Below are 18,840 nucleotides of genomic sequence, written 5' to 3' on the forward strand. Positions count from 1 at the left end.
TATTAAATTCTTTTTAACTGACTTATTAAAAAAATTTGGTCCAATGAAAATTTACTGTCCATTAGCTTTGAAAATTTATTAATAAAAATGTAATTAGCATAACCCTGTTTTTTTTATATATATATTACATGAATTATCTGAAAATAATTCTGGATAATTACCCAATTAAATCACATATGCTCACTTCAAGGTATTAAAAACTGAGTTTAAAGGTTAGATTATAATATTACTAAAAGAGTTTGGAATCAAAGTGAACAGAATTGAAAAGTTTAAGGACCAAAGTGTAAGGAATGAAAGTTTTTAAAAATATCTTTTTGAACATTAATCTGATGTTTAGAACACCAGTTGACTGCATGTTGTAAGAGAACAAATTTGAGCGAACATCGAGTTGAGTCTTGAATTGTATTTTTATAACATGCGCTTGAATTTGGATCCAGATGTTCAATTCTAAAGTTGGTTTATTCATATTCTTTCATCCAAAATTTATGATTTTTCAAGAATTTATTACACTTTCTAAAAAAAAAAAAGAAAAGGGTATAATGTTTGTTATTGGCCACTAGTGGTTTGGTTGTTTGGAAACAATTTGCCTTTTGTTTTCCTCTTTTTACACAAAATTAAACAAGGTTTTTTTTAATGCTCATAGAAGAGTCTTTTCTTTTATACTTGGTGTAGGAGATTTTTTTTTCTAACAAGTAGTTTTATGTTAATAGAAATAAATTTTAATCTGAATTGAAATTTTATTAAAAACTTTTTGAGGTCCTTTCATTTAGAGCTAAGATTTTATAGAAATCAGAATTTGAGAAAGTCTTAAAATAATATCTAGACATCATTGTTCGATATTCATTATATTATTATTTTTATTTGATTTAAATTGCAATTGAAGCTTCCATATGTCTTCATAATTTATTTATTTATTCTCTCCTCTCTCTTAATAGTCAATTCATTTCCCGATTTATTTTAAATATTACTATTTTAATTTCTATGAAAACTCTATCTTATTAAGTCAATCTATCCGACCAAGCAAGCCTAAGAACTCATTGAAAAATGGAATAAAATTGATATACTATGTAATTATCTTTGTATTTTTTAATCTAAGAATATGATTGAGAAACCTTGGTGTAATACATAAAAGCATATAACTAGTTTCTTACATTAGCAAACAAAGAATTTGGAATTATGCACACAAGTTAAGAATTTCATTGTACAAATTTAAAACACCCACATATCAAGTTGAGACTTATCAGAATCGCACATAAAGTTCGCACTGTGAAAACTAATAAATAATAGAATGGCTTTGCTAATTGCCAGGCTCGATGAAGACCAAGGAAAGCCGGTGGATGATAATGGAGTTGCCTTAGCTAGTAGGATTGCTAGCTGCGGAGCGATCCCAAAGCTTTAACGGCACCGGATCTCAGTATGTACTGATGATACACTGCCGCTGCCAGCGCCCCAACAAACGGCCCAACCCAGAAAATCCACTGTTCACCAGCACGTAAGAACGTAGTCAAGTTTAGAGTTCAACAAAAAAAAAAGTTTAGAGTTCAACAAATTTCAAAGTATATGCGTCTCGGGAATTGACAACTGCTCAAAACACACAATTGGATCATCAAGCAAGGTTGCAGAGGATGTTATCTTATTTTAAAAAAAAAATTATGGTGGTTTCAGCTGCTTGTAGTTCAAGCACAGTTGCGAGGAAAGTTATTATTTTATGATAAATGTTAAAAAACCATCTCAACCTAAAAATTTAAGCTGATAAGTGAGGTTTCAGAATATAATTTATATTATTTTCTAACATATCCCCCTCATGTGAAAGTTTTTTGGGCTAAAAACTTGTAAAGACTTATATTACCTTGTGCTTAATTTTATCAGATAAATAGGGATGGTAAGATTCGAACTCGTGACCACTAGGTCATCAAGGCTCTGATACCATGTTAAAAAACTATTTCTACCCAAAAACTTAAATTATTAAGTGAGGTTCTAAAAAATATAATTTATATTATATCAAGTAAGAAAAGGGACTTACATGATCATCCCAGATTTCGGCATTCTTAACCACAGCAGCACCAAGACTCCTAGCAGGATTGATGCCCGTGCCGGTGATGGGAATTAAAGCCAAATGCACCACAAAAACAGCAAAACCAATAGGCAACGGAGCCAAAACCTGATCCAAGCAACATAAGATTGGGTTATTTATATAGCCACCGTAACTTTGAGAGCCACATCAACTAAATGTACAAGTTGGAGTCGATAGCGTTATACTTACAGGTACATGGGAGTCGCGAGCCATCCGTTTAGGATCGGTTGCAGCTAAGACGGTGTAAACAAGGACAAAAGTGCCAATAATCTCGGCACCCAAGGCAGTACCCTTTGAGTAACCAGGAGCAACTAAGTTGACGGCGCCACCGGCCTGATCGTAGTGAATGCCGGTGAGTATCATCACCATCCATACACCGAGCATAGCTCCAAGGCATTGTGCCATCATGTAGGCCACTGCTCGAGTCAGCGAAACCTTCCTTGCTACGAATAGCCCGAATGTTACCGCAGGGTTAATGTGGCCTCCTGTGGTTTCAAGAAAAGGACGAATCCCATTTCTTCCCATTAATAATTCTTTGTATTTGTTAATTAATTATGGATGCTATTTAAGTAAATATCATGTATAAGTACAGGATTTCTCTTTGGTATTTAAGGATGTAGATTTCCTAGAGATTGTTTGCCAGGAAATAGTGTTTTTTTCAAGAAAGAAAAAAGAATTTCTAAAAAGTAAATTATTTCTGGATATATATATACATACATTGATTTTCACACAACAATAAATATTTGTGGCAATAGTTTTATAGAGTGTTCATTCACTAAAGCGTTATTATTTTATAGAGTCCGGTGGATCTAGATACATGACAAATAATTATACTACTTTGTTTGTTCAACTTGATATTTTCTTATAAAACATAAAAAAATGCTTTAGGGCTTGTTATTGGGGCTGCGTTTTGTCTTAATTGTAATAAATAAGGTTTTGTTTAAAAATCCGTACTTCTCATTACTCAAAGGACAAACCCACTGCACTTCCCATTACTAGTAATAAAGCCATGGCTTGACAAAAATAACTCCACCCATCTTGCATCAACAAGTCACGACTATAGCTAGGATCAAGCTTTTAATTGATAAATTTTGCCCTTTTGCCTTCTCCCTGAGACAATCTTTCTCACATTTCGATGAGAAATTCCGTTTGACAACAGAGATCAAGCTTTTGTTTTCCATGGATATAACTTCTTCTAACCTCTTTAATTTTTTGCTTGCATGCTTGCTTGTAAGATCTTAGCTTGGAAAGGGACTCAAAAACAATTAATTGGCCCATTTCAATGGCTTTTTAGCTGTCGAATGAGGGGAGAGGTTCAGATTATTGTCGTGTAACCAGGTCATTTTCCCTAATCCGGATAAACCAGGGGATTACCTGATTAGTAGGATGTTCTCAAGTCTTTTCAAAAGAAAACTACTGGACTTAATTCTGCTGGGAAAATGTTATCCAGGAAATTTAGCCTTCAGAGAGGCAATGCGCAATCAGAAAATAGAACTTTAGATGTTGGATTAATTTTCTAGGCAGTGCAGGTGATGCTAAAGAGTTATGAGACAGGGAAGAACAACATTTCTTGCTTCTTTTCCAGATCAAACCATTTCTTTTCCAGCTTGCTAATTGAGCTTGGAGCAAACTCCAATCAATCACTGGATAGTTGGAGCAATATTGCACACAGCTTGAGAACATTTTCAGATGGCTCCTGAGGCTATGATTTTACTCTCTTTTAACTTTGAGGTGGTTGAGAACTTGTTAGCTAAAATCTCTGTGCATCCATGAGCCAAAATAACAGTGATAATAATTTATCTAGTTAAAATGTGGAAGCTTTTGTACAAGAAGGTAAAGGTGGCGATGATGCAGAAATTTTGTATGAATATGGAAGCTTTTGTACAAAATTTAGATTTCAATCCATGAGAATGAGTAAATGCTTATTAATCCCCCCCCCCCTAGAAAATGCTAGGATTTACTAGAAATTTGAACGCTATTTCTATTTTGTTATAATATAAACATATTTTCTGCTGTGAAAAAAATAAAGCCATGAATGGTACCAGAAATTCCAGCCGTGCAGTAGACGAGCACAAAAATCATGCCCCCGAAAGCCCAAGCAACACCAAGATAGCCAGCACCATCACACAAGTTGTTATGAACTCCCTTGTAACCAACAACAGTGCCTACACCAATATAAAGGAAGAGAAGGTTGCGACGAACTCTGCAATCAAGGCTCTGTAGAATGACCACTGCTTCAGCTCTTCCGTGTCTAGTAGAGGAGCTGGTGGCGGGTCTCTGTAGTCCTTCCCTTCAGTACTCATTTTCTTGGCTATATTTTGCTATTCTAAACCGATCTTTCTCCTCTCTTTTGCTTTCTGTAGTTCTTGGAGCGCAAGGGAGGGATAGATAACGAAGAATTTATTGTTTAGAAAAGCCAAAGGCTTGTGCTGCGCAGAAGCTGAATTTGAAGTGAATGAGAGGATGGAACAATGTCGAGGAGACCGTAGGGACCGTTATTTATTAGCATACAGCGAGACCATGTGGTTTTGTTGAGCAAATTAATGGCACTGGTTGAGACCGTATTGGACTGAATTATACTATACTATCGTGTAGGAGGAGGTGAGGCAATGATTTGGTGTGCATGACATTGTTGAGTTCAAAACCCTGAAAAATATGATAATCACATCTAAAAAGGAGCTTCCAATACCATATTCTACAATATACATCAGAAAAATAATCAATTCCACACATTTATAGATATTGCATGGGAGTTGCATATGAAATTGTTGATTGGGCAAGTCAAAAGAAAAAAAATTAAAGGAAAAGAAAACTGGTTAGGTTAATCCTAGTCAATTCGTCAAACTCACAGCTCGGGTTATGGACTTTACTAGATCAAGTTAATTTTTTTATTTTATTATATGATAAAAAATACAAAAACTAATTTATCATAGACTCAATACTAAAGGATTAAATTAAATAAAAATATTATATTAAAGGATGAAATAGAAAATAATAAAAAGATAAAAGGGGAATAAAAAAAACCTAAAAGGCCAATAAAAACTCGAATGGCATGTTACAACAAGGCCCAAATGTATAAACCTTAGGGAGATCAACGGGCCTAAGCTAGTATTTTTTTGTCGTTCGCTCCTTTTTGTTGCCTAGAAACAAATAATACTGCTAGCGAGAATCAAACCACCTTTAACCACACTGACACACACATTTCAACCAACTAAGCTACAACATGAAGTTGTTATAAAATAATTAAAAAATATATTAACTTGGTTCACTAATCACATGAATAGTTAAACTAACCCTCCATTCTTTTAATAAAGTAGTAGTATTTTTATTGTCTATTTAATTGCACCAAGAGGATCCATTTGTTGTTAGAATAATACTAGTTGAGCAATCGCTGCTTCGTTGCGGGTCAAATAAAAAGATTTTTGAGCAAAACAAATATGTTCAATTAATGCAAGCACATTTTAAATAAGAAGAAAAAAAGAATGTTGAATAATAAAACCGAAAAAGAAAATAAGCCCCAAAAAAATAATGACAATTCATGTTTACCTATTTAACTTGTGATTCGAGTTATTTGGCCAAAAACACTAAATTTGAAAAAGCCTCGAAACTCAAATATTTTTAACTAATCAAATGTTGAAGGATGAAATTAAAAAATAAAAATCAATCATACAAAAGGATAAAAGAATAGCAATTATAAGCCAAAGAAAGGACCATTCCCGTCCAAGTAAACTTATTAAACTCACAAGTTAGATTATGAGATCGGAATAACCCAATATAAAGTAAAACGAATAAAATTATAAAACTTAATTTTTTTAAAAACCATTCAGAATTAATATTAGATCAAGTTTTAGTGCAAACAATCAGTGTAAAAAAAGGTTGAAGGGAAGATGTTCATCACATCAAGCAATAATGCTTTTGCCTTCTTCTCCTATATTTTTCCAGCCTTTTTTCTATGTTTACTTTAGTCATTCTAGAGCTTAGGTTGCTCTATTATTTTTGTTGGAAGCTTGTTTTGAATAAATAAATTATAGATGAATGAGAAATTAATCTCAAAGAACCCTTGATTTTCCATTCAAAGAACTCTAGGTTTTCCTAAATTTAACTTTTGATTTATGGTAGCTAATCAATGGTTGATAATAGTGATAATTAATTCTTCAATCTTTTAGCTTCTAAAATTTACTATAAAAAAAGGGGTGAAAGAAGAGTTTCTAACTTGAATTTTTCATATTTTATAGACTCTTCCTCATCTTATTTTTGGTGTTTTTCTTCTTTTTTTATATTTTGACTTTCTTTATAAATCTAGAGTTTAGGTTCATATTGTTGAGAGATATTTGAGTTACATAATTTTTGATTGAAAGACCTTATTTAGAAATGTTTTTAAACCAAGATGATGTTGTTGGAATTTTATGAGGCATATTGTAGATATCATAGTTGCACAAGTGAAGAACAATAAAGTTTTAAGGACAAATGATTTATCTCTTACAATAACAAAAGATTCATTACTTTGAAGTACTTTAACAAATAAATATCTTTCTTATTTTAATTTAAACATAGTTTATTTTATTATTAGTATGCATGCTAACATTTTATATTTTATATTAATTGAAAGTTTGAATATATATTTAGTATTTTATTATTATTTTTATATTGAAAACATGTTTGTTTATTAGTTATGCTTTTACATGCATATGATTTTAAACATGTATGGTTTTTGTTGAATATCTTTCGTTTAGCATACCAAAAACTTTATTAGTTATGAGCAAACATACCAAAAACTTCAACAAAGATTAACAAAAGTTTCCAGGCAATTATAGATCGATGTGCCTTTTCCTGACCAAATTGTGGGGGTTGTTTGTGCTATCATTGACTTCAATGAAAGCAAGTGCATGGTGGTTGAATATATGGTGCAAGGAGACCAAATCAACTCTTTTTCTCATAAAAACACTGAGAAAATGCTCAAACGTGAAAAGATAGAAATTCTTTTTGTTTTTTCCTCTAATTTTTCCATCCCGTGGCAGTCTTCTCTGGCCCCTCTCCGGGAAGCGGGAACAAACCCTACGGACCTTTTCTACCAAGCTATCCTATATGAAGCTGTATGGTTATCCGCAGTCACACCTTCAATAGCACTGATTAAGGCAGTAAATGGCATTAAAGTAGCCCTGTCTACGCTTAATCTGACTTTTTTACATTCCATGAAGGTTCAAACAACCCGATCGAGGGACCTTAGCTACCTAGCTATCCTTGTGGAGTTAAGAAGAAGGGACAGTCGGGATTTTACTCGTTTATCTGAGCTTATAAAATATATTTTTTAGAAAGTGAAGTTTGTTCGAATCCAAAAAAAGAAATTATAGGCTATAAAGGCACTAAATGCCATTTAAATACCCCCTGTCCGCGCTTCTACGCTTAACTTCCACTCCCAGGAAAAAAAAAAAAAAAAGAGTCGAAGAATGAAGGCTTGCCCCCTCCTTATATTCTCAACATCTTGTGAAGGAAAAATATTGTTTTGATATAACTTTATATGGCCAAAATGCAGTAATGCGAAATGTTACTTTCTTCTGCTACATGTGAGTGGTTGTCCAGGCTCAAGCTGCTGGTAAAAACTGCTGGTAAAGACTGAAAAATAAAAAAAATAAATTTTGTTACCAAAATTATTTTTTTCCAAGATTAAAGGAATCGATTACCTAATAACTAAAAAATATAGGGATTACAGTGAGCTTTTTAAACAAATTTTAAAGATGCTATTTATTTTATTTATATTTTTCACTTTGATTTTCTGTTTTTTAATTAAATTCCTCACCAAGAAAATAATATAAATGGATGGTAATTTGGGCTCAAAAAATTATAATTATATAAAATAAAAAGTTTGATGATTAAAATAATTTTTTTAAAAAACATTACTGCTAAAATCCACATGTATCTATGCAAACGCAACAGTAAAAGCAAGACCCCTTTTAATGTATTTTAATACGCGAAGGAAGCATTCCTGTCATGATTCATGTCACTTTTTGTCAAGCCATCATCAAAGAAATGTCGCCCGGCATGGGCATAGGCAGGGGCATGGGCATGGGTATGAGGTGAATGATAATGGACAATTTTGGCGTTGGAGGAAAACAACCTGTTCTAAGACCAAATAAAATAAAATAAAATAAAATAAAAATAAAATAAAATAAAATAAAAATAAAAATAAAACAAAAAAAAAAATCCCTTTCCATGTTGTCCATCGTCATAACACACATGTTAAGCATCTTCAAAAGCAACAACTCTATTGAGAAGTTATTCCAAGTTACGTGCTAGCAGGGGCGGAGACAAGGAGGAGCTGGTAGTCCCCTACCCCCGCAAGAAAATTATTATTTTATTTTTTTAATAATATTTATATTATTACTATACCAAACAAGCTCGTAATTAAAATATTACTACCATAATTTTGCATTAAAAAAATTAATATTAATCATATTTTACAAGAATAGATATTAATGTCAAAGAACAATTTTAACCCAATAGTTTAAGCAGTTGGGTGAGATTACTTACATAGAGCCACATTACTTAGTGATTAATTTTTATAAAATAAATAGGGATGGTGAGATTTGAACTCGTGTCCGCTTGATCATTTAGGACTCTTATATTATATCAAAAAAATCACTTTTATCCAATAGTTTAAACTGTTATATAAGATTTCAGAATATAAATTATATTATTCTATAATAATCCATCTATTAAAAAAAAATAAAAAGAAAAACTATATATATATATATATCAAAATAAAAAAATAAAAGGTATCTATCATTATTTTTTTAAAAAAAAATCACCAAGCTAAAATGCATATTAATGCACAAGACTCATTCTATCCTAAGACAAATAATATATAAAGAAATGTATCAGCAAGTATAAATATTTAAAAAAGAAAATAAATATATTATCGAACCTAAAAGATAACTTAACCTCGTTGACAACAAATGCATTATGGAGACAGTAAATAAAATATCGAGTAAAAAAAGGGGAAATTGTTATTTGTAATTCACTTAATAAAAGATTTTATATTTTTAAATAGATCAAAATATTCCGTAATCAACTAAGCAGATACGCTTAGTTAGACTGAAGCTGACTGCTGACCGACGTGATTAGAGTGGATTATTTTTTGTTTTGTTTGATATTTACATAAAAAATTATTAAATTGATTTTTTTTAAAATTAAAATTAAATTGAAATCAAGTTTAAATCAATCGAATTTCAATTTGATTTGGTTTTTTAGAACAAAAATATATTCAAACCAGTTTGAGTCAGTTTTAGCTCGGTTAGGCTTTATTTTTTTCGGTTTGATTCAGTTTTTTCCCGGTTTGCCTTAATTTTTTTTTTTAGTTTCGTTTCAGTTCGGTTTTTTCGGTTTCAAATTTATAAAATCAAAATCAAACTGAACCGATCAAATTTTTTATAATTTTAATTACTTCAATCAATTTTTTTTTTATAATTCAATTTGATATTTTTAGTTATATATTTTTTAATTTTCTCAATTTATTTTTTTTTCAATTTTTTTCTCATCAGATCTAATTTTTATTTTACAGTTAAACAAGAAAACGCAGCGTCTAATTTTGACTTTACGTATTTTACCCCTACATCAACAATACATCAATCACACACCTAAACAACCTAAAATTAGGGCTATTTACGGAAAAGCACGCACCCATTAGATCCCCTTGATAGAATCCCCTAGAGCTAAGCAACCAACCAAACAAACCAGCAATGGCACATTACAATTCAGTCCCTCAGAATTTATCAATATTCTACCTTGTTTTTTAGTTAAACACAATTTGGAACACCTTTATTTCATTACCCTGAGACTAGATATCTTCCTCATCATTTCTTAGAAAATCTATTTACATATACAGACTCTAAAAATGTTATTTTGTAATTAAATAATTAATATAGATAATACATATCTAGATTTTATAATATATCTTGTTCTTGAAGATTTTTAGTTTTACAAAATCTCATAAATCATAAAAAAAGAAATCTCATACGTCATTAAAAACAAAAAAATAAATAATTAGACCTATTATCATTAGCTAATATTATAGGTTAGTTGCATTGTGAAGAGCTGTGTTGCAAGTTTCTGAAAAAATAGGGTTTATATCGAAAAGTATTCAGAAAAGAGACCAAAATGAAGCATTATATAATTACGAGGATTTAAAGTACAATTTGGCTACCAACAACAACAAGTTTGACAGAGGGAACAAAATAATTTTTTTTATAAACAAAACAGCAATAAAATAAAAGGAGAAGAAAAAAGAAACAGAGGGGGAGAGAGAGAGCCACCACGCTCGCTCACTGCGATCTTTCTAATTCCGATTTCTCTCAATCTTCAATCTTTTTGATTTTCTTAAAAAAAGAAAATCTCACTCTTTCTCACATTATCAGAATAATCGAAACCCTAATTTCTCTCCCCTTATCATTTTTTTTTTTTATCAATCCAATTCCTTTTTTGCCCCCTTTCAATCGATCAACTACAAAAGTTTGATCACTAACAGCAACAGACAAACCCTAACTGCCTGTTTTTTTAGTAATTTAATTTATGGCAACCTTAACTAATTCTAACCCGAACAGCATCGCCGCCGCCGATCACTCTCCACGTCACACAATCGCCGCCGATAACATCAGTAGCAGCAGTAATCCGGTGAGTAGTCCACAATCGCGACGGGAAGCCGGGAAGCAGGTTTCTCCACCGTGGGCACGAATCGTGCGCGGTGCTGAATCGGAATTTTCTTCTACTGCTTCAACGGTGGCGGAGCAAGCGGCTGCGGTTTTAGTGGTGGAGGAAGAGAGTGTGGAGAGTGAGAATAATGTGAGTAAGAGACCGGTGTGGAACAAGCCTTTAACAGCTAGTAATGGTCCTTTGGAGATTGGGAATGTTATGGGGGCTGATTCTTGGCCTGCTTTATCTGAGTCAGCTGCTAGGGCTTCTTCTTCGACAAAATCATCTTCTGATTCTTTGAAGGGCTTATTATCCGATGGATCATCATCTTCTGTCCCTGTTTCACAGGTGCCAATAGAAATTAATTTCATTTTATTTGGTTAAGTAAATGCAATATTTGTTAATTCAATGTACTATAATTTTCTAGTAGTTGATTGGCGTTATATTTTGATTTTCTTTGTTTTGTTTGCCTGGTGGAAAATTTGTTTTATTTAGTTGAGATTAGTGTGTAAAGTCTTAGAAAGAAAAATAATGTAAAGGTGCTTTTTTTGCTATTTATTTGCCTATATTAATTGAGGTGCATTGAAAATGTACTATCTGGGGTATTTTCTTGAATTCTTGGCATGGATGCGAGATTTACATTTTTTCTTAAAATATTTATTAGCTGTATACTCAGATTAGCGTAGTGTATTAAGTTTTAGAAACAAAATTGGTGTAGAATAGGAGTCGATGATTTTCTGTCTTTCATATGAGCTGTCTAGACCAAAACATGAAAAATTCTCCTTTTTTATGAGCTTGGTTACTTTGGTAGAGCGTGAGGGACAACAAAACTGTATTATTGGATTTATTGCTTAAATGTTTGGTATGGTTAGTAACTCCTCTTAGATAGGAAAAAAAAATAGACATCTAAGTGAGGTATATTTGATTTATCATTGTTGATCTCTATTTTGCAAGTTCAGGGAAATGTTAGTCATAGTTGGACTGATTGGATTGTATGTCTACTTTTTTAAGCTTAGTGTATGTTGTTTGAAAGAAATTAAAATGGAGTCTTTAGGCACCTAAGGTTGCATTTACTTGTGGAAACCTTCTTAAGAAATTTTTTGTAAGAAATAGAAAACTAAAGAAAGCACTTTTATTAACTGAAAAAGAAAATTGTTTTCCTTTAAACATGTTTTTTCAAATTCTTGACTTTTTCAGAAAATTGGAAAACACTATAATGGTTGTTTTCCAAATTCTCCACTATAAAAATAAGGGGTCTTGTTTGGTTCATCTAATGTTTTATGGTCATTCTCTTTGTTATTTTCAATTTGTGCCAAACAAAGCCCTTGTTTACTATTTTGGAAAGTTTGTACTTAATAAATATGTTTGCTAAATTTTCGATGGAAAAGTCTTTTTAATAATAAATAATAAACTGCATATGGAAACAAGAATACTATTTTTTGAAAGTAATCACAACTTAAATATTTATCTTAATTTTACTGCATTGTTGAATTTATAGATACCAAAACACAAGCAGCAGCAGCAACTGAGCTTCAATCCGAAACTAGTTGGGGAAACCAAAACAACAAACTTGTTTTTTTCTCAATAAAATTGGGGTTATTAAACATTTGATATGAATGAGTGGGTTTTCGACCTTTATAACTAGAAACACAAAAGGCAAACTTGTGGTTCTCTTTGAACTCGGCTATGAAATGGAGCATTTTTTTGCTTAATATACCCAGTTCAATTATTTGGTTGCACATACATGAGTGCTTGTTTTAATATGTGCTTTTCGTTTAATGTAGGGAATTGGAACTGCATCCTCATCTTCACAGAAACAAGTTGCCAATGGTGCAAACACTAATTCAACTTCAAACCATATAGTGCCAGTACGCCAAAGGCCAATGAAGCGCAGTAGTGCTAACACAACTTCTAATGGTGGTGCTCCTCAGTCACCAGGATCACAGGGCGCGGCAGGTGAAGGACATTCAAATAACTCTTCTTCTGGAGACCACGGGCAAAGGAATTCCCAATCCCGTAGCTTTAATGATCATCCACAACAACAACGCAATTCATTCAGGAACCGTAATGGTGGGCCACATTCTCGAGGAGATGGTTCTCATCATCATAGCTATGGTGGCAGGAGAAATGATCAAGATCGTTCAAATCAAGATTGGAATGCTCATCGAAATTTTAATAGGGATGGTGGCCATGTGCAGCCATCACCAGGAGTTTCCCCAAGGCTTATGAGGCCTCCACCACCACCTCCACCACTACCTGCTGCTGCTGCTACTTTTGTTGCACCCCCACCAGTCCGGCCTTTCAGCCCCATGGGGTTCCCTGGTAAACCATATCTGTTTCCAGTTCTGTTATGGGTAACACATGGGTCTGCTCTAATATCCCAATCTATTTCCAGATATGCGATCGCCGCTGTATTATGTTGCCCCACATCCAGATTCTATGAGAGGTGTGCCTATTATTGCGGCACCAATACCACCTCATGCTGTTTTTTTCTCTTCCGATCCCCCATTGCATAATAAGATATTGCGTCAGATAGATTATTATTTCAGGTGCTTCTTTCTTGTTTTGCTTTTGTACACATGTTCCTGTGGTTTATTTGTGTCAGTACAATATTGGGAAGTTAACAATTTCTCCTCATAAATGTTTGTTGCAGTAATGAAAATTTAATTAAAGATATATACTTGCGGAAGAACATGGATGATCAAGGCTGGGTGCCTATTAAACTGATAGCAAGCTTCAACAAAGTGAGTTGCTTTGGGTAATCGTGATATTGGTTCATTTTTATGATGATTTTTTTCTCTTGGTTATGCCTGTGCTTGATAACCACTTCATAATTATGTAAATATGTACTGCATTTTGTTTTCTCTTTGGATATCCTGGTTTTGTTTGTGACAGTTAATAGTGGTGTAAGGTTTTTACTGCCAGGATTTCAGACTAGGATTCCAATACATTTCACTAGAGCATGCATGTTAAGGTCATGTCTTCTTGCCAATGATGAAGTATCTGATTGAATTAGCTAAAGTTTGAAGTTGTTTCTAGAAACTTTTTTTTTATTCCATTGAAGTACTTTTTTATTTTTTGTAATTTTCATGCCATGTTTTAGAGTATCAATTTGCTTGTTTCTGATATTTATGGACATACTCTAGTAGTTTTGACTCATTAGGAGTCTGAATTATATTTTAGTGTCATGGTAGTTTAAATACTGAGCTCACATGTCTCTTTTCACTTTCACTAGTTGATTATCTATTTTGTTGCTGATGAATTACATATGCTTGATAACCACTTCCTAATTATGTTAATATGTCCTGCATTTTGTCTTCTTTTTGGATATCATGGTTTTGTTTGTGACAGTTAATAGTGGTGTAAGGTTTTTACTGCCAGCATTTCAGACTAGGATTCCAATACATTTCACTAGAGCATGCATGTTAAGGTCATGTCTTCTTGCCAATGATGAAGTATCTGATTGAATTAGCTAAAGTTTGAAGTTGTTTCTAGAAACTTTTTTTTTATTCCATCGAAGTACTTTTTTTTTTGTAATTTTCATGCCATGTTTTAGAGTATCAATTTGCTTGTTTCTGATATTTATAGACATACACTTTGGGTTAGTAGTTTTGACTCTTCAGGAGTCTGAATTATATTCTTTTTAGTGTCATGGTAGTCTAAATACTGAGTTCCCATCCTGTGATGTATATCTAGTCTCTTTTCTCTTTCTGCAGTGAAAAGTTGAGAAGAATTAGTAGATTATGTATTTTGTTGCTGATGAAATTACCCATACCTGATAACCACTTCCTAATTATTTAAATATGTCCCGCATTTTGTTCTCTCTTTGGATATCCTGGTTTCTTCTGTGACAGTTAATAGTGGTGTAAGGTTTTTACAGCCAGCATTTCAGACCAGGAATCCAATTACATTTCTCTAGAGTCATGTGAAGGTCATGTCTTCTTATCAATGATGAAATATCTGATTGAACTAGCTAAAGGCTGAAGTTGTTTCTAGAAGCTTTTTTTTCTTTTGAAATACTTTTTTGGTGTAATTTTCATGAGCCATGTTTTAGAGTATCAATGTGCTTGTTTCTAATATTTATAGACATACTCTTTGGGAGTCTGAATTATATTCTTTTTAGTTTCATGGTAGTTTAAATACTAAGTTCTCACTCTGATATATATCTTCTGTCTCTTTTCTCTTTCTGCATTGAAAGGTTGAGAAGAACTAGTAGATTATCTATTTTGTTGCTGACGAATTGGTTTTCCCTAATTTCATTCTGTTACCTATTCTCTTCCTAGAGTCAATAGTCTCTAAGATTCATGTTCAATCTCTTACATGCTGCATGGTTGGTCCTTTTTTTCCTTGGTGATTTTATTATGCTATAATTCCAGTATCAATTTTGTGCGCCTGGAGTTAGCATTAGCTGGAAACTCGGACGTATGTAGCTATGGAATAGGTAATTTGGTCTGTAGATTATAGGAATGCCAAAGGAAATTCCACTAAAACTTCACCGGGATTGATGAATGATGACTCAAGACAACTTCTGGAATTTCTGTCCTACTAGTTTAAATTGAAGGGTTTAGGTGTTTGTAAATTGAAATTTGGATATAGATATATGAGGGTTTGTTTGCTGAAAGTTATAGATCTACTGACAATAGTAGGTTTTCTAGGAGCAACACCAAGGAAAAAGAGCATCATAAGTTTTTAGAAGTCACACCCATGATAGATTGCAAGCATATAGGTGGAAAATTTATTCATAAACTCTGATTCTCTTGTGAACGATCACAGAACTTTATGCAGAGGTCCTTCTTATTTAAACCTATGTAATTAAGGGCTAATAAGACAATGAAACAAAACATAAAAGCCTAGATGTAGAAAATTCGAGCAAATGTAATTACAGAATTACCCTTGTATGCAAAAATACATAAAAATACAACAATTTTGCTTTTATTGTCATCTGCAAAACAATTTCTATATTCATCCACTTGTAAGAGCATTGGTGTATGGACAAATAATAGAAAATTTTGTCAAGTGGATGGAACTATATAGTTATGATTTTTGTTTTGCTCAAAATCTTTTTTTTTTTCCTGTTGTTTTTCTGAAAAGAGAGGGTGGCCTTAGTTCTTGATTCTTTTTGCATTGTGGGAGGGTTTGGGTAGAGTCAAATATACAGTGCTTCTCCATGACCTCTAGGTCACAACAGAACAATATTACTGTTGCGTGGAGGCCCAACCTTATTCTTCAAAATCTACCTAGTTTAGTAAATTGCACTTAATTTATTGTGTATATCATTATATTTGTTCCTCATATTTAGTCTATTGTCTTGAGATATGTTGTATTGAAGATTAATTTATGGATGAGGTGATAGAATTGTATTTTTTTTTTTTGAGTCACAACTTATATTCTACATCATTTTGACCTTGGGTTGTGTGCATCGCTTCATGTAATACCTTAATAGATAATTTGTTTATAGGCATAATTATAATTTCCTATATTACACAAGCTACACAGATATAATTTTGTAGAAAGTTTTCCATTATTTTACAATTGCTTCTTTCTTTGTGTCTCAGTTTCTGCATTATCGGAATATAATTTTTAATAAATTTCTGGTTGAAGTAATTATTTGCTGCTTAGATTCATGCCTAGTTAGAACCATTTATCAGTGCTGTGCTTAATATGTCGTTCTGTTTTCATTGGGATGTTGACATTATAAATTTAATCCTTAGGTGGTAATGGTTATGCTTTCCAGACATAATGGAATTCTGTTTCCTGGTTTTTTTTTTCCCCCTGTATGATGGCACTCTCAGATCTATAAATTGTGAAATAAACTTGAATGATTATTCCATGCTATGTGGGGATTGCTGTCATGAGCTTCTGATCTGTTGGGTTTTAGGTCAGGCTGCATACTTTGTTTCCTTTGTCATTCTTGCGTGTCTTTTAAATTAATTTGAGGGATTCTGATATCTCCATTGCTGTATTGAGCTTGTCAGCATGTGAACTGTCTGGTTGTTTGCTATCTTTGTATGCTTGTGTGTATCTATACCATGCTGCTTCTGAGTTTTTCCCCTTTAAGACACTGAAACCCACTAATGATTTATATTAATGGCTGTACATGATTTCGCGACTGTATTTTCATATGCTATTAACTTAACAATATCTTCTTGTGGCTTGTGGTTCAGGTTTTGCTTTTGACTGACAATATCCATCTTATACTGGATGCTATAAGAAATTCAAGTGTCGTCGAAGTGCAGGTGCCTTTTTCTGTACATTGAGATCTGCTGTTGTTGAAATTTTCAAGTTACAAAATAATGGTTTTGTGATTTCCCATCCTAACTAGTTTCTGGTCCTCAATTCTGAACCCTGTCACATTTAGGAGCGCATGATTTAGGCACTCAGATATACATGCCAAGTTATCAGAATTTAATAATGTGATCTATGTCTTACCTTCACTAATTCTATTTTCCTGTTGTATTTTAGGGCGAGAAGGTGAGGAAGCGAAATGATTGGATGAGGTGGATCATGACAACTCCTATTCAGTTTCCTAATGTTTCCAGCCCTCAGTCTGGTGAGAAGTCTGGCTATGACATGCTGGCAGCCAATGTCCAAGGCATCTCTCTGGAGGAGATGACTGCTGGCCATAGCAATGTGAGGAATCAAGCAGATGCTCGTACTGAAGCTTTTCTTGGTAGATCATTGTCTGGGGATTTTAATAGCCAGTCACAGCTGTCTAGCAGCAAGGGAATTGATGAAAACAGATTTCAAGGAGATTTGGATCTCCCCACTTCATCAAGAAATGCAAGTAAGTAAAATGTGTGCTACGCATTTTACGAAATACTGGAGGAAAGTGGGGACTGAGGGTTTTGATTGAACTGGTGGATGTCTTGGATTTTGTTGAATGTAGTGGGTCTTGCATTGGCACATTGAAACATGGTTTCCTGTCCGACAAATAGGAAGTGAATTAGCTTGTGATAAAGGAGGGGAAAAAAAAAACTTTTTAAAGATAGCAATAACTTGAAGGGAGAAATCAAAAGGAAAAAAAAGGAAAAAAGAAAAGAAAAAAAAAGAGAACCTTCATGACTTTGAGCTAGTAGCATGAGTTTGTTGGGATATATGTATGTTCTTATGGGAGTGTTCCTTTTTATCCCATGATTATTTGTGATGGCATGACGTTGCTGTTCTTAAGAGGGGGGGGTTTGGTTTTACTTCCCCTTACTGCCCCTCAGCTACTTTTTAAAAATCTTTGGGGTCAGATTACCTCCAGACTTCAGGAGGAAACATGATTTTTTGACTTGTGGCACTAAGTATATGCTCTATCTGTGTCTGCATATCGTGAGGGGGGAGTGAAGGGTGACTTTTGCAGGATGCTAAGCTCATGCTACGCCGTCTACTATTGCTCTATTTTTGGTTACGGGATGTCCTTTTTATTATTATTATTATTATTATTATTATTCTCGTCGCATATTGTTATAATTAGAGTTGGCATTAATATGTATAACTTTTTCTTCAAACCTTTTGAAGATTTCACCGCATAAATTGGTCCTCTTGAGTGAGAAGCCATTGAAATATCCAGCTTTGGATTGGACGTGGTTGGCATTACATGTTCATTTAAGACTGAGATTGTGGAATCTGAGATGTTCTGGTTTTCTGATTAAACCCATTTTTATTATTTATTGGTTTGCTGAGTGAGATAATAAAATGCCTGGCAGAATCCTGGGTGTATCTGCTTGATGTCCTTGATCTTATATGCTGTGTTATTTATTAGGTTCGGCCGTGGCAGGAAACCCTCTTGGACGATGATCCAGATTGAAATATATAATCAAAATGAGTTTGAATTTTGGTCGTCTTTGTGGTGTACCTAATTGTCTTGGTTTTTTGTTCAGCACACCCATGATATTTGTTCTATGGAGATGTGGTATGATTTTGATGCAGTTAACATGGTTTGTTGTCAAAAGAATTGACCTCGTTGAACGTCAATGAATTCAGTTTTATGAATGTTATGAGAGAGTCTTCAATATTTCGAGAATTAGCAGTCTACAGTACTCGTAGGTTATGTTTGTGGCAGTGTTATTTCTTTGCTGAAATGCTACTTCACAAAT

The 18,840-nt window shown here is 33.2% G+C and overlaps 1 protein-coding gene and 1 pseudogene across 1 annotated transcript; one reads left to right on the plus strand and one right to left on the minus strand.

Moving 5' to 3' along the window:
- Window positions 1–1,103: 1,103 nt before the first annotated feature.
- LOC118029886 (aquaporin PIP2-7-like) lies at window positions 1,104–4,551 on the minus strand (annotated as a pseudogene).
- A 5,767-nt stretch (window positions 4,552–10,318) lies between these two features.
- On the plus strand, window positions 10,319–18,486 carry LOC118029885 (la-related protein 1C). Its single transcript, XM_035033849.2, has 6 exons — window positions 10,319–11,107; window positions 12,544–13,081; window positions 13,155–13,308; window positions 13,413–13,503; window positions 16,924–16,995; window positions 17,222–18,486. The coding sequence occupies exons 1-6, from the start codon at window positions 10,640–10,642 to the stop codon at window positions 17,549–17,551; spliced, it is 1,653 nt and encodes a 550-aa protein (XP_034889740.1). The 5' UTR covers window positions 10,319–10,639; the 3' UTR covers window positions 17,552–18,486.
- The last annotated feature ends 354 nt before the right edge of the window (window positions 18,487–18,840 follow it).

This window comes from Populus alba, chromosome 5, assembly GCF_005239225.2.
Source record: "Populus alba chromosome 5, ASM523922v2, whole genome shotgun sequence".
NCBI classification, from domain to species: Eukaryota; Viridiplantae; Streptophyta; class Magnoliopsida; order Malpighiales; family Salicaceae; genus Populus; species Populus alba.